Below are 16,082 nucleotides of genomic sequence, written 5' to 3' on the forward strand. Positions count from 1 at the left end.
ATATGGGTAACTGTGGTCTGCATGGCGGCATCGTATGATTTCATACGAGCTCTTTGACACGATAGGCTAGTGCTAACGGAGGCCTTGAGTCTGTCCCTGGTGAATTTATAGGTATCCAGGCAATAGGCTGAATTCCTGCTTGGATAGGGATAAAAGGCTCAGAGCCTTTCAGACCTAAACAAGCAGGCATGCAGGCACTGTATGCTTCATTAGGGAAGCTGCTGTACGTCTGAGCTCTGCCTGCGTGCATGCCGGCACCAGCAAAAGAAACAGGTTAGATGGGGGGGCTGAGGACAGGCAGGACTGAAAGACTGGACATCCTACAAACACCTTACTCTCCCGTGGTGGCCATTCTGAAAAGTGGTGTGAAATAACCCATTTCCCCGTGGAACTGGGGGGAGCCACCTTCAGCCATGCATCTCTGTTGGCATCCGAGGCCGAACTGAGCCTCTTGAGATTTTTACACCTTTGCCAGCGTCTTGACCTCCACTCTCACGGAGAGGTGGGTGCAGCTGGAGCGCAGCTAAACCTGGAAAATCACTTTACTCCAAGTGACAGTTATATTTCCTTTAAAAAAAAATAAATCCTTGTCACATTTTGATTCATGAAAAATATAGCCAAGACGTTTTGAAGTCGCACTCTGGATAATAAATGATGCATGTCTCAGGCAGGTTTGGGGCATATATACAGCTTGGACCAGAAAGAAAGACCAATTACTAGATTTGACAGCCAAAGCTCTGTTCTGTATTATGCCTTTTATATAAGCTGTTCTATATTAGGCTTGAAAAAACTGCGTTAAGTTTGTGCTGCTACATATTGTTGAAGATTTGTGTCTTGATCGAATGCCTTTGGAGTTCAACAAGAGGAAAAGCACAGGCAACAAAAATGCACATAGACAGAGAGAAAGAAAAAAAATATTTAAGAGTCTGGTAAAGTAGCAGTTTAAACGAGCAAGAAGGCCCAAGATTGCTGACTTTTATTGAGTCACTGTTATACGCCCACCTTTTCCTGTCTTGAAACAGTTTTCAGTTTTGACTATCTGACATGACTAACCGTTGCATATCTAACAGATTACAACTGTCAGTGAGTCCCCCGAACGGAGGCCAGTGGCTTGTGAGAATGTGCGCTCGGGCTCACTCAGCTCAGCTCATTTATTTATTTTTAACATTTTCATTCAGCCGAAGGCTCCAGATGAGCTTGTGCAATATCTGTGTGAATTTGAGCTCTGAAAAGTAAAGATGCAGGCTTAGGAGGGAAGCGTGTGTGCACAAAGGGCTTTCTTGCTGTCTTTGGAAAACCGAGGGCTTTCTTAGTGTTTAATAGATGGAATATATGTAAGGAAAAAAAGTCTGTTCCAGTAATAATGATATCATTACATTACCCCTGGCATATGAAGGACAGGAGACACTGGTTCCCTGTTAAAATGACTCCCAGGAGGAAAATACAGTCTTTCCTCATCTTATTGTAGTCGAGTCAAACAAATGAAATGATAAAGCTGTGTGAAGTAAATAACATGTGGCCACATTCTGCTCTCTGTCACACAGCTGCAAAACTGGAGTAAATTTTTAAATTATCTGACTTGCTTTGGATTTACACCACTTTCAATACAGAAAAGAATTTGGCTTGTCCTCAGCAGTGAATCACTTTTGTTCTGTCATTGTATGATGACCCATTATTAAATAAGGAACATTTAGATTGTCAACACATGGACATATTCTTGACATAGAGTAAAACTGAAGGGGAGGAAAACTCCTATGGTCAGTTATGTTTTTAATTTTCACGATTGTGGTAACGACAGGGAATAATTTTAAACGTCTCTGATTCTTTACTGAACATGCATGTGACTGTTTTCATGTTGTAATCACTCATTCCTTGTTGTTTTTTTCCCTTTGTAGGGAAGAGCTTTACTTTGACAATAACTGTCCTGACAAATCCCCCCCAAGTCGCTACATACCACAGAGCTATAAAGGTTACAGTGGATGGGCCAAGGGAGCCAAGAAGTGAGTATTATGCTCTTATTTTTACACTTACGCCTGCTTAATTTTGTTTAACAGAGACCCATAAATGAAATATATATCTTTGTCAAACACTGGGCCTTGCTCAGCAAAATCTGTAAGCGCATGCTTAATTTGGAGTCTATTGGACCACACACATACTTGCATTAAACACACACTTAAGTGCTTGGCTGAATTTGGGCAATCACAAACCTGATTCTCATTCACATCAAGGTCTTGATACATTATCTGCCAGTGTAAATGAGAACTAAACCCACGGTATTTATATATAATCTGATTTAGGCATAATAGATGCAATCCTGCAACATGCTGAATTCCCTAAACTCCCATAAGCTTCAAACTGGAGACGTTTAGAACACAATAGCAGACTGATCTTACAGGATCAGTCCTAGCACAGAGAGAAAATATATAATATAGTGCCTTTTTGTTTGCCCTTAAATTCTTTTGCCATCAGATAATTAATGTACCTCATTAATCTCATCATACCTGAAATTGGTTTTCGGCTGTGGACTCATCACAAAACCCTGGGGGCCAAAGAAAGCTATGAAAGCAGTGTATAAACAGCATGATCTTTGTTTCTTATTTGTGCACAGAAAGTATATTTAATTTAAGCATAGTCCATCAGATTTTCACCCAGCATGTTAACCTCATAGCAGTGCACCTTTCTAATTTACTAAGAATATATTTGCAATGATTACTGGCTACATTTTTATGACAAGTGTGTTTTGCCATGTTCCAGCAATTTTGTGGATGGCATTTGCTTTTAGATACAGTCAAGTCTGGTTAATCCATCATGATTTCTTGGTTTGTCTCTCTGTCTCACACATTTAGCTGGTAACCAGTCTCACATCTTATGGATATCACTGATGAGCCAGTTTTTTCTTAATCTGACTAGAACAACTCTTTCTAAATTGATTGGATTACCTAGGTATAGCTGTATTTAAATTACATGTAGAGATTAAGAATTATTTGATGAATAACCACACTTAAAAAAATCCCTGTAATGGAAGCATCTCAAATAATTATTTTGCCTTTGATCTGCACATACAAATGAGACCTTTAAGGAGCTTTCAGGGAGTTTAGCTGAAATACCACAAAGACAGAAGTAGAGAGGATTCACACAGTGAAGTATTTCTCGTGCTAATACACGCTGTGGTGCCATCTCCTCTGCCACTGAAATGCCTTTTGTAAGAGCTGCCTGGCTGTAGTGTCTCACCTAGAGTAACGGATAAGGGAAAACAGATAGCTGTGGATGCATCTCATTCCGTAGATACTTGTGTTGCTGCCCACTGACATCTGAGGTGTCTGTCTGTCCCAGCAAGGGGATTTCTGTTCTGCCGTCCCTCCCTAGCTGAAGCAGCACCCTTTTTGATATTCACCCACAAGTGTTGTCGCGTGCAGCTTGCTTGGAGACACTGAGCAAAATGCATTCACGGTGTAAAACCCAGAGAATAAGTTACCTGTCATTTAGCCTTTTCCATTTTGAGCTGCTTTCAGGTGTTGAGGTATCTCCAGGAGAGGAAATCTCCTAGCAGAGATTAAAAAATGCTGTGACAGAGCAGAGTGATTTGAAAATGGTACAGAGAACAGCGTGGGCTACTCGGTGTGGCACAGAAAGGGAACCTGCAGTTGGTCCTTAGACTGGGACTAAACCATTCTGAGGCTTTGTGGATTAAAAGTGAGGCCATGTTAATATAACTTCATAAGATTTCCATGTTCTTCCTGAGTTTTTTAGGTTAGTCTTGGAAGAAAGCCTCTGCACATGATACCTATCTGCTATTGCCGTGGATTTCAGCCGAAACTAGGAATGCCTAGTAACATACAAAATCAATTCTTGTAGTCCAGATGGACTTTCTGTCTGGACTTCTTGCTGTCTTTATTTATTTGTTGAGAAAGCCCTTTTTAAGGAGCCTTGAATCTTAGTATTTCAGCTATATATTGAAGTTCTACGCTCGAGTCAGTTTGGTTCTTCAAGTTCTGTCATTTCAGCTGGATGCCGTCATCTGTGATGCCTCTAGAATGACCAGCTATTTAAACTGAGTTTTCAGGGAAACTGTAGCTCTAGAAGTACTGTGGGAGTTTCACTGAAGTTCTGCTTTCTTCAGGGAGCCCCTGCACTCGTGTAGACTTATTACTCTTTGCTAGCAATCATTCAAGAAGTGTATCTGGCATTTACATTGCAAAAGGAAAATTAGGTGGTTGGAGGCAAGGAGGAATTCAAGCCTACAAGTGGCTCTGATAGCAAATGTGTTTTTCTTAACAAATTATGTATCGGCAAATAGTGCCCCTCTCTGCCAGGATCTGTATTTCACGCAGACATCTCAAGCACGTTATCCGAGTTTTCTTCTCTCTGGCAGCTCAACCAGAGCTGTCACATCACAAACAACTTTTTTTCTTAATATACACATCTGGCGTTGGCAGTTGGACCAACTTCATAAGAGCACATGATCATCATTCATTACAAGATTAAAAAGTACCCCATGGCATCATTGATGTTTTTTAACTTTGATCTTTTGCAGTTGTGATTCATCTCAGTTATAAAACTTCCCTTTAAAGGAACACAACCAATGACTTATTAGAACCTTCATTCTAAGTAGCGTAAACATAAAATTATGCACGTCTTTACAAAATGTCATTTACTTTGTTGCCAGCTTATCATTTTAAGACATGACATCATGCTTAAGATCATGAATTTGTAAGGCTTGTTTATAGGCAAAGCACTTTGACCTTCTGCTGGCAAGTTGACTCGAGCAAATAAATGCTGCATGTTTTCCAGCAGCAGCAGGAGCAGCAGCAAGACAATGACAGATATCACAATCATTTAGAGCCTGACATTAAGCACGCTGAACAGTCATGGCATGCAGTGACTCCAGTTGGTATTTTGGATGCTCAGCACTTCAGGAAGTCAGGTTCTTAATGTAAATGCCATTTAGTTGTATTAAACGTGTGCTTGTAGAAGCTTGCTGCATTACCTCTCTATTATTATTTTAAAATATTTTAATAGAGACAGTGATGTCAGGTTGCTCTGCTAGGAAAACCTACCCGTTTCTATGTGAGAAAAGGTATACCGATGGTTACTCCCAGGAAAAGATTTTTTTTTTTTTCTTTTTAGAATTATTTTAGTCTATCTAGATTACCAAAGAGGGACATGTACTGTGTTGCACAGTGTCTGTGCTGAACTGAGACAGCGCATTGCATTCTGAATGATGGAGTCAAGAGACTGGATTGTATAAGATTTTTGGGAATCATTGGGAAATCCTGCAGATATTTATTTTTCTCCCCATATCCCATATAAAACTTCTGCCATATACAGAACTTATCCAGCAGAGCTGCCTTCCAGCTGGGAGGGCTGAAAGAAGTTTTCTGGAGAACTGAGTTGTCATGAGCTCATAACTGACCAACAGATAGAAAGATTTCACTGTAAAGGAATTACAAGGAAAAAAAAAAAAAAAAAGAAAAGAAAAAAGAAAACAAATCCTTTACCTAAATCCCCTTTAATGCTTTGCCATCCCTCATTTCAAACACAGAAATAGTGATTTGCCCTTCCATGGCGGTACCTGTGAAACAGGAGACAAGTCCTCCTTCCTGGCTGCTTTTTCTGCAAACACAGTCAGTAGGGAAATCATGAGGAAAGAGGGAGGAGAAGTGCATATATTTTTATATTTTGCCTGGCTTCCAAGGACTTCAGTTCATCTCCTGTTAAAGATAGTCTCGGAAGTCACTGACCACAATTTTGTCTATCAGCATGAATGGAAAAGTATCTGTGAGCTTTGGACTAGGATGTTTTGGTGGGAGGAAACTACTGCATTTCATTCAGCTCCCGAATATTTCCCTGCCGCCCTAGCTTGTAAGGTGCACACGTGAGGAAAGGTATGAGCAAACATTGCCTTTTTGTCCCTGCAGTACAAAAGACAGCAAAAGAGAAGCGAGAGCTTCTGGTCAGCCTTTGTATTAACTGTTTGGCCGGCTGACTTATAAAATGCAGATAAGCGATTGAGATTTTTGAAATTCCTAGACTTAAAACCATAACAGTGTTTAGGAAGTTCTCTCTCTTTTCTTTCAAAGGCAGAGGGTGGAGGGATAAAGCTGGGGCTAGTGGAATGTGCTTGTGAGTAGAATAGCTTTAAATCTTTGAGTATTTTTTTTCTTTCATTTTTCCTTTTTTTTTTTCCTTTTTTTTCTTTTTTTCCTTTTCTTCTCTTCTCTTTTTTTTTTTTTCTTTACTTTTTTTTTGTCTTTTTTTTTTTTCTTTTCTTTTTTTTTTTTTTTTTTTTTTTGTTGACTGACTGTCAGGAGCTGGGCTGGTGGCCAAGCAGGAAATGACACATCGAGAGGCATTTGTGTTGTGCAACATTTTGTGGAACTGATGCAAGGATACATTGTCTGTTTACGCATTCCTTCGCTAACAGCCTGCATGGCAGTAATTTTATTCAGGGACACATGGCATGCTACAGCAAGGAGCTAGATCCTTAACATCTCTTTATCCAGAATTATCACAGCAGTTAAAGCATGCTGTGTGTCCCCAGTTTAGAATATTCTCTGGCTTGCCTTCAAAAACCACTACACCAGCCCCCTTCCTTCCCAAGAATATATTGAATTTTTTTCACTGCGGTGAATTTGTGCAGTGCAGAGAGGTATAGTTTGCAGGAGAGGAAATTTTACAAGCAGGTTGTACTCCTCACATGTGCTTTGCACCAGAACTGCAGCATAGCAATTTCTGCAAGCGATACCATTGCCGAAACTGAACATGGAAGTTTGCATCTGCACGTGTTTGGGCACAGCCAGGAGGTTTTAAAATTGATGCTAAACACCCTGAGATACGATGAAAAAGTCCCAAGCTTTCATCTAAACTGAGCTGAGAAAATCTGTGCCTTGTGCTGGTGTCTTTCATGGTGACACATCTCTACTGAAATCAGCTGGGTTATTCCAGATTTCTACCAGCCTTGCTGGGAGCGCAGTGGGCGCTTTGGTGGTTTGTAAATTGTTCTAAATGACTCTGCAAAGTTTAATGTTTGCGTTACAATGCCCCTTTGTAAGAAAGGAGGCAGAATGTGATTATACGGCCCAAGAAATGTTTGGCGTGGCTGTGCTGTGGGGTTTAGGTTCTTCACCATGCATATAATTCCCATATTTGAGCCAAGTGGGGAACCGCAGGGCATTGCAGGCTGGTGGTCCTGGGCTCCCGTGAGCAGCCTCAGTGTTTCTGGTCCCAGGGGCGCAGCACCAGGCCCTTTCTGCAGTGTAAATGCCAGACATAGTTTCACTCGGTATCATTTGCTGCTGGTTTATTTTTGCTAATGTGGAATTTGACAAAATCTCATTAATTCAGGTCTGGAGAAGAGCTCCTGGGCATTTCCGGAGGCTGTGAGAAACTGTAGGGCTGGTTTAGGTGTTCCTCCTGAGACGTGGCAGGCAGTACGTATGCCAGTGGTTTAGATTCGTGTCTCAGATAGGTGTGTAACCCACAGATCAGGGCTTCCAGCACCCCGACTGTGGTGCGTGCCTCTGGAGCAAGGTGACCAGGCTGACGTCAGGCTGCTGTTTTGGATGGTAGCTACATCCCAAGGACTAGCAGCTTCGTGTTTTTCCACTGCGGCTAGACAGGGGCTGGGTCAGAAAACTCACAGTTTGAGGAAAAGTCTAAGACAAAGTCGTGTCTTTTCCGGTGATCACACCTTTCATCTGCTGGTGTAGTGCGTAGGGGAAGACGAAAGCGAAACCTACTTGGTTCACTCACGGCTTGAATTTATAATGCAGTTGTGAAAGCTAAGTGATCCTATGGGACTAAGTGATCCACTGGCTGCCTCTCACCATAAGAGGACATTGCTGTGATGGCAGCTGACTGTGGATTCCCTATTAGAATGAGAGGGAAAAGACTTTTAGAAGATGATGTAAAACAAGTGGGCAAGCCTGACCCTAAAACCATTCCCTAAGATGTGCTCACCAATGGTAATGATTTCTATTTGTCAACTGAAAACGGATAATTTCCATTCTTTTGTAGAGGCTTCAAACAGCCTTGTCCTAGTACGTTTGGCATGCAGGATGACCATTATGGTAGTTTTTGATACATTGCAGCTATTGTCATTTGTATTCAAAAAGTCTCTCCAAGCCACAAACAAAATCGTGGCCCTATTGTGCCACACAGCTGTATGAGAAGAGTCTTGCTCCGAATAGCTTACAGCCTCCACTGAAAATACATGTGGAAAAAGGGGTTATAACCAAACAGATGAAGTCAGCAGAGTAAGTGAATGCACTTTGCATCTCCATATGGCACAACTAGGAGGAAAGGAAAAGTGAAAGCGATTTTTATATCTGTGACACTATATACAGATACTGTGGAAGAAGATGGTAGAAAAAAGGCTTTGAAGAAGCTTTTCCCAGACCACTTAGCTCGATACTCTCCTCCCACAAGAACTTAAACTCTTGTACACCTTCACTTTTGAAATGCTTTTAGCTCATTGTTTCTAATATCAGCATTTTTTTCTCACACTTCAGTGTATCATCTCTTTCCTCCTTCCACTCTAGAAAGTGGGTTGGGAAGAAGAGAACAGGGCAAATGTGTCTGGGAGAGGCTGCATCACAGTGGTGTAAGTAGAGCACTTACACAGGTCTTCCTTGATAGCAGTCCTAAATTTCTTTATACATTTTATATAAAATTTGTTTTTATTCTCCGCATAAACTTCATTCTCCACTGAAACATGGTCATCCCAGAAGTGAGACACAGATGCTGATTTAACCAGACAAGGAATGCAGAAGAGGAAATGAGGAAGAACATCATACTTAATTGAAACTTCAGGGGAAGAAACTTAGTAATGATCTCATGCTGCAGCATGTTTGGGGTGCCAGAAACCTTATTCTTATGAAGACAACCAGGTTCCTTAATGCGTATGTCTACTCAGATCCATTATTACACATCTCACATGTTGTAGACCTGCTAACTGAGCACAGTTCTGTCACTGCCTGGAGAAGACAGTGGTCACTACTGGCTGAAGACAGCTTTCAGCTCTCTGAAAACTAGAAATGTAGGGTAGGTTTCTCCTGTAGTGAATGAAGAGATCCAGGCACTTCCAGGGAGCGAGTGATTCATCCCACCTATCTTAATACCTATCTTAAAGTGGAATTAATTGCCCTTGAGGGGTGTCCGTCCCTTTCCATTGATTATAAATGGAGGCTAGATGACTAGCCTAGACTAGGCGCCCTGTTTTTGAGGTGGATGAAGTCAGATGAGATGATGAGATATTATAGTTGTAGGGTGTAGCCAATCATTGCTATTAAATTCAGACAGCCTGTGCTAGCTTTAAAGCAGGTAGCTCCAGTAGTGAGCACCATACAGCCACAGATACTGAGCTCAGCATGGATTTTCCCAGCTTTTTGGTGGATGTTTTGTCTTTTAACGAACTGTGAACTGTCCATGCTACATTTCTGACAATATAAGGGTTTGTTTAAAGCTGCCTTTGAAGTATCAGTACAGCTGCCATAATGAGTGCCATACAGACACATCTTTAAAAATGTTGCTATCTACATCATTTATCACTTCTTGCAGGATTTAAGTAGCCAGGTACTACTCAGGTCCTACTCAGCTTGGCTTGTGTGAACTGCTGAGATTAAAGCTCAGGTTATTTAGCGGTTGGCATAGTGTTCAGTAACATTCTCACCCTAATTAAAATATTGCAGCCATGTTAGAAACAGTGTAAAGGTTATAATACACCTTATGGGTGTTACCTACAAAGAATACCGGGGAACTATACCTGCCCATTCCTGGTTTCCCGCAGTAGTAGGCATGGTCTTAAATGTTACGTGCATGCAGAGGCACTTGTGGTATTTTGTCTCACTGTTCTAAGAGCAAGTTAGTAAGTTAGTAAGTCAGGCAGACAATTCTGTACAGCATCTTCACATTGTTGCAGAGCCTTCTTGGAAAGAAGTACTAGCAGGCACCGTTGTAGTACGTGTTGTATGGTTGTTGTATGTATGGTTGTAGTATGTTGTATGATGTATGATGTATGTATGTTGTAGTATGGTTGTTTCCACATGGTAAATCCTAGATTAAATCTGCAAAAGAAGCCCAAATTTAAATGGCAGTGTTAAAAAGGGTCAGAAATTCAGAGACTGCCCATCAAAAGTGGATGGTATTCACAGTTATTTGACATATTTTCAAATACATATTTTCAAACCTGTGTTTCTCTCTAGTATAGAGTTTGGAAAATAGGGACCTGGACATACAACACACTTACTGGGTTAGACAATATAGAGGGTACTCTGCAGAGACTACATATATATCACAGAATCATTGAATGCTCTGAGTTGGAAGAGAAGCTAAAGATCATCTAGTTCCAACCCCTTGCCATGGTCAGGGACACCTGCCACTAGACCAGGTTGCTCAAAATCCCATCTAGCCTGGCCTTGGGCATTTCCTACAATTTCTCTGGGCATACATTCCACATTTGTACAAGACCCATATTTTTATATAGATTCTTAGAGAACAATATACTGCAATTAATTCAATTTATGAAGTGAATTTATTAAGCACTGTAGACATATGAAATGCAATAATGTTGTTTCCAGGCTTCTAGGACACCAAATAAATTACGAATAATGTACTTTTTTTTGTTCCTGGGATCTCTTGTTACAGTAAACATTAGATTTGTGGAACCTGTTTTTTTAATTTTCACACTGGATACTTCTTGGCTTTGATGATCTGAGCTATGGGTCCACTTACACTTTTAGTCTTTTTTTTTTTTTGATGTCTTTGAACAATTGTCTGTAAAAACAGCACTATAATAAAATTACCACCTCTGTAGAAAGAAGTGTTGAACACAGAAGAGGGCTCAGTGTTAGAGCTGTGAATGTAATTTATTCAGTGTTTTAATTCATCACCTAAGCAATCCAAATGAAAATCATTTTTGTAAAGGGACATATGGATAAAATTTTCAGAGAGACGCAGCGTGGATTGGTTTTCAAGTGCAGTTGTCTAAAAGCTAGATATGGTGTCCCAGCTAGTCATCTGTGGCCCATTGTGGTCAGAAGAGAAAAACTGGTATGTTTAAAGGTTGATTTATCCTACCCTATATATCCACAGGTTGCGCAGATCTCTGTAAGTGAACACTATTGTTTAAATCTTTTAGAAGGGGGCTTTAGAGCCTGCTTTTTCAAAAGTTACATTGAAGGGCTATACTTTGAAGTCTGTCACATTTTAGTATATTTTAGGATACTGGTGAGCCCCTCCATGTTAGACATAAATAACCAGTGTGTAGTCTTTCATGTTTTCCTCTTCCATGCCTGCTTGCTTGAAACTCTCAGTCAGTCTGCAGAAATGTCCACCCTGGTTTGAAATGTTCCCTTTCTCCATGCTGATGTGCTTATTGCTTTCCTTTCCCAGAGGCTGTGGCCCTTGCAGCTCAGCAGTAATCTGGCTTTCATATGGGAGCCTCCTCAGCTTCACGGCGGAGTCAGACGGTTTAATTAACCTTTATCTTTTTCTTTGGAAGAATGAGCCCAGGGTATGCTTATTACTGATGTGAAGTCTCACGCAGCAGTATTCATTGCCTGCAGTATGGCACACAGTCATGAGCATCCCTGAGAATTAGGACTGCGGAATTACAACATATGAAGGGCGCGCAGACTTTGTATTTATGTAGGGTCTGTGCTCTGCATGTATGCTGGCTTAGCAACCTATGCATTTAATTTCACTCTTCTTGATGTCTGCTACTCCTGCAAGACACAGATGGCAGCAAATGAGAAACCTGATAGCAGCTAGCTTGTGGAGAATCTTTATTATAGACAGGTATGAGAGTACTAAGGACTCAGTGCTCCCAAAATCCATATAATAGGGACTGTTCTTTACAGCTCAAGGATGAAGGAAGCTTTTTGAGAAGGATATTTAATTTTGTGTGAGGTACGAAGTGAACACCTCACTAAATATATACATGCCATACCACATTAAGAATTAAATTGAGAACTACTTTTTTCTGTGGTGACTTGGTGTAAAAGTGTATAAACAGTAGATTTAAGGTAGGCAACAAGGGGATAGTTACACGTCAGATAAATAATAACATGTTGACATAAAAGAAATAGATTTTATGGATTAAAAGGCAGATATCTCAAGTTCTTAGGTCTTGCTTTATGCATACGTTACAGACAAAAATTACAGTAGGAAAAGTTCATGTCTGAGTACACATTATTTGGAAATGCCAAGATTATGGTTATCAGTGCAATTTTAATTCATGCCTCTCAAGTATGCATGGCAAAAGAGTCCTTCATTGTATGAGCATGTGCTGGTTTATCCGTCGGACAGCAGTGTCCTATGGGATAGAACATGTCCACTTACTGTGATCCCATTCCTTATTTTTTCACATGACTCCATTGCTGAAAGAATTCCATCCAAAAGTATCTGGTAATCCAGAGTGCCCCATATGAGATGCACAGGATAATGTTTTTCAGAGCTCTTAACAATATATAGTGCTTTATATGTTCAAAGCACAGCTCTTGGATTGGGTTGGTGCTTCTGAAGAGCAAACATGAAGGTCTCATATATGGCACTGGGAAAAGTATGAGCACATGGTGAATACAATGTGTGAACACTTGGCTTTGAGCAACTGAACTATTGTGACAACAAGAAATCGTGTGGCGAGAGCATAAAATCTGTGGGCCAGCAATAGCTACCTTTGCCAAGCTGCTAACAAAGCTCTTAGGTGATAACACCCAATGAATTTCCATTGTACGAAATTTTATTTTTCAAAGTTTTTTCAAAGTTGTCAAATTTTACCAAATTTGACTATATTTCCATGGAAATTGCATATTTCTGACAAAAGTGCTAACCTGCCGAGCCAAGTTTCTCCACTCCAAAATACAGCAACAAAAAACCTCTTTCAAGAAATTATTGCCAAAAATTTTTTTGAGGCACTGCATTTTCCCTTTGCTAACTCATTTCTCAGCCATTTTGATCAAAACTGAAGGAATATGCTTCTCACTAATGCAAGAAAAAAGTGAATCCAAACAGTCAAGATTCAGTAGAGTCACAAGCGGCAGAAAACTTCTAATTTTGGGCAACTTCAACCACAGGCAGTTCTATGGGCCCCATCTCTAACATTTAATCTACCATGTTATTAATTTGCACTTTATAACAATTAATTAGATGCAATGGAAATTCTGTGTAGGGAATGAATTGGTATAGGGCAGCCTCTCCTCATGGTCTGCCATAGCTCCAGCATTGACCTGGATAGGTCAGGTCCTTGGTGGTGACCAAAAGGCGCTGAGCAAGGCTCCATCTCTAACTCGAGCATGATGTGGATCCTTCCTAAGTGCCAAGGATATGCCGGAGAAAGTGGTGTCCTTTGGAGAAGATGGCACGAGGGCCACTGTGGCCTGCAGGCCCTCTGGTGGCATTGGGGTTTACCAGGCCTCCAGGCACCAGCATTTGGCAGGACTCTCCTTCCCCACCCTGAGCCTCTTCAGAGAGGCAATTTGGTGCGCATACACTTCAACCGAATTGGCACAATCCACGCAGACATTGCAGGCTGGAACACACCCGCAATGCGAGTAGTTTGTGCAGTAGACCGTGACTCCTCCAGCGCGCCTGGCGTGTGGAGCCAGGTCTGGCTGCGAGTGCTCCTGCAGCCCCTCCGCAGCGCCAGTGTGCGCAGCGGTGTCAGTTTTTATTTGCTTCTGACAAGGAATTTTTTTAGGGGAAAAAAAAAAAGTTGTTTAAGAACAACAACCACAGGAAATTAACATTGAAAAACTACTCCAAACTCTGCCCTAAATAACTTCCAGTGCCGGATTTGGGCTGGTGAACAAGCTTGGTTTAGTTTGGGTGAGGGGCAGCCACAGCCTGGCCCCGGTCGTCATCCAAACACCAAGGTGGGCCAAATACAGACCCAATTTTGTCACTGAAGACCAGTTCCAGTCAGTGCATGTGAAGAAAGGCACCTGAGAGCCTCCTGGGGAGGGTGTGGAGCTGTGTGAAACCCAGGGCAAATTACCAGCCCTTCTGCAGAAGTAAGGAGAGCATTCCTTGGTAATAGGCACATCCAGAGGCACAGACTTTTGTATTTTGTATACTCTGATGTAAGCTACTGAAAGAAGGTTTTTTTTTAGTTGCCTTCTCGTTCTTTGGATTTGCATGACTCAGAGTTGTGAAGATGCTGGGTCCGTTTAAAACCAGTGATATGAGTTGTTTTAATAAGTTTTCATCTTGGTAGATTGGACAAGCTGCTCAGAATCATCCAGAGTTGCAATTCATGGTTGAGATCTGCTCCTATATAGAAATCTTTCCTTCCTGTTTAAAATATGCAGGCTCTTATTTGCAGATGGTAGGTGATGATAGGAGTTATGGTGATGGCTGGGTCTGTGTTTGTACGAATGGCTGTGCAAACAGAGCAAAAGGAGGGGACCTACCTGTCTTACAGTGCTGGTCGAGCTCTCCAAGCTGTCTGTGGCTCCATGGGCCATAGAAAATGAGGAGACCATGTCCTTCATGGTATCTCTCACTTTCAACAAGCTCCAGCTTGGTCAAAGAGAGAGCAAGGCCAGTGAGAAACACTGCAGGAAAACCCAGCTGCTGCAAGACGTTGTGCTGCAGGGAGCTTGCTGCTTATCTCATTGTCGTTCACTAGAGCAGGGCTTAGTAATGACTGGTCTGTTGTGGGTTTTGGTACTTTTTAGAAGTTAAAATAGCCTTTTTTTGGAGACAGATAGATTGCAGTGCTGGGCAAAAGGTACCCCCACCAGCAGTTTTATTTTCCTCCCTATTACAACTTCATTTAAGCTTTTTCCCATTTCCTTTACTACCGCGGTATTCCCGTCCTTAGGAGCCAAGCAGCTGAGGGCTGAAAGAGAAGTGTTGTCAGGAGAGTGATTAAAACATGGATTGATGCAGCTGGGAGCCAGGGTTCAGTAACCTCTCTGGGCCTCCGCGTTAGTGTTATGTCAGATACAGTAGCTTTACCATGTGAGTTGAGTTTATGCGTTTTTTATTGTCTCTTGCTGCCAGAAAACGTTGACCCCAGAGTGGCCGCACTGTGTAAGCAGTCCGTGGTGGAAGGCAGCACGTTCCGAAAATCATTTACGTTCCCTCTTTAATTTGTCACTTATGGGTCATATCTTTCTACATTTACATTTTTAAATTAGTTCAGTGTGCCCTGAGCTCTGGTTCCAGAATCCAAGCTGAAAACTTCCCAACTTTACGAGTTATTAAAAAAATTCCAAAGCCCTCACTTAATTTACATCCAGTATGCAGAACAACTTAAAGCTATTAGAAGGCTTCACATTTTTATAAGGACATGAGTTTGGGGAGAGATTAGATTTTAGGGCTCATATGCAATATGGAACAGTTGCATATATTTGATCACCTCCTCAAAGAGGATACTGTCAAGTGAAATTTGGCCCAAAATTTAAAAGGAAAAAAAAAGTTTTGGCATAAAAAACAATCTGGTCAAAATAAAATGGTTTTTCCAACATAAATTCCATTAAAAGTAAAGCCAGACCCAGCAAATGTTTGAGATCTCCCATATGGACTGAAGAATAGTTTTACATTGGATCACAATGCAGTTTTTTGGAGAGCATTTGAGACTGCTCCTGTTTTGGAAGCGTGCTCATGTCTTGTTTGAATGACGATTTAGACTGCGTGTAGCAAAACCCAACGTTAACGTATCTGGAACATCAGTGTAAAGGCTGTCTGTCAGAAGAAAAATTTCTTTTTAAAGAGAACAGAACACACCTACCCTTTGCCATTTTTTTTCTTCCTTTCATTCTCATGTCAGGAAGTTCTGAAGACCAGACCTCTGTGGTCAGAGGATTAAGGTAGGGGTGTAGGAGGACGGTTCAGTGGCTGAGACATTTGCACACGGGTCCTCCAGGTCTGTCATCTGCCTCTGATGTCTTTGTGACATTTCACAGAATGACAGAGTAGATGAGGTTGGAAGGGATCTCTGGAGGTCACCTGGTCCATCCCCTCTGCTCATGTGTCTCTTGTTGGTGTATTCGAAAAAAGCAGATGTCCGAATGTACTGATATCACTGTACACTGGATACCTCATTCTTTTGGTCTCAGCTCCTCTCGTGTGAAGTATGA

General features: G+C 41.4%; 1 protein-coding gene across 4 annotated transcripts in view; it reads left to right on the plus strand.

The window, feature by feature from the left end:
• Window positions 1-16,082, plus strand: part of RUNX2 (RUNX family transcription factor 2) — a 217,353-nt gene that overhangs the window by 73,453 nt on the left and 127,818 nt on the right. For all 4 annotated transcript variants that reach the window (XM_038176222.2, XM_038176219.2, XM_038176223.2 and 1 more), the window contains one exon: window positions 1,896-2,000. In XM_038176222.2, coding sequence (XP_038032150.2) covers window positions 1,896-2,000 — 105 coding nt within the window. The remainder of the gene's footprint in view (window positions 1-1,895; window positions 2,001-16,082) is intronic.

The sequence above is a fragment of the Anas platyrhynchos genome, chromosome 3, assembly GCF_047663525.1.
Source record: "Anas platyrhynchos isolate ZD024472 breed Pekin duck chromosome 3, IASCAAS_PekinDuck_T2T, whole genome shotgun sequence".
In the NCBI taxonomy this organism is placed as follows: Eukaryota; Metazoa; Chordata; class Aves; order Anseriformes; family Anatidae; genus Anas; species Anas platyrhynchos.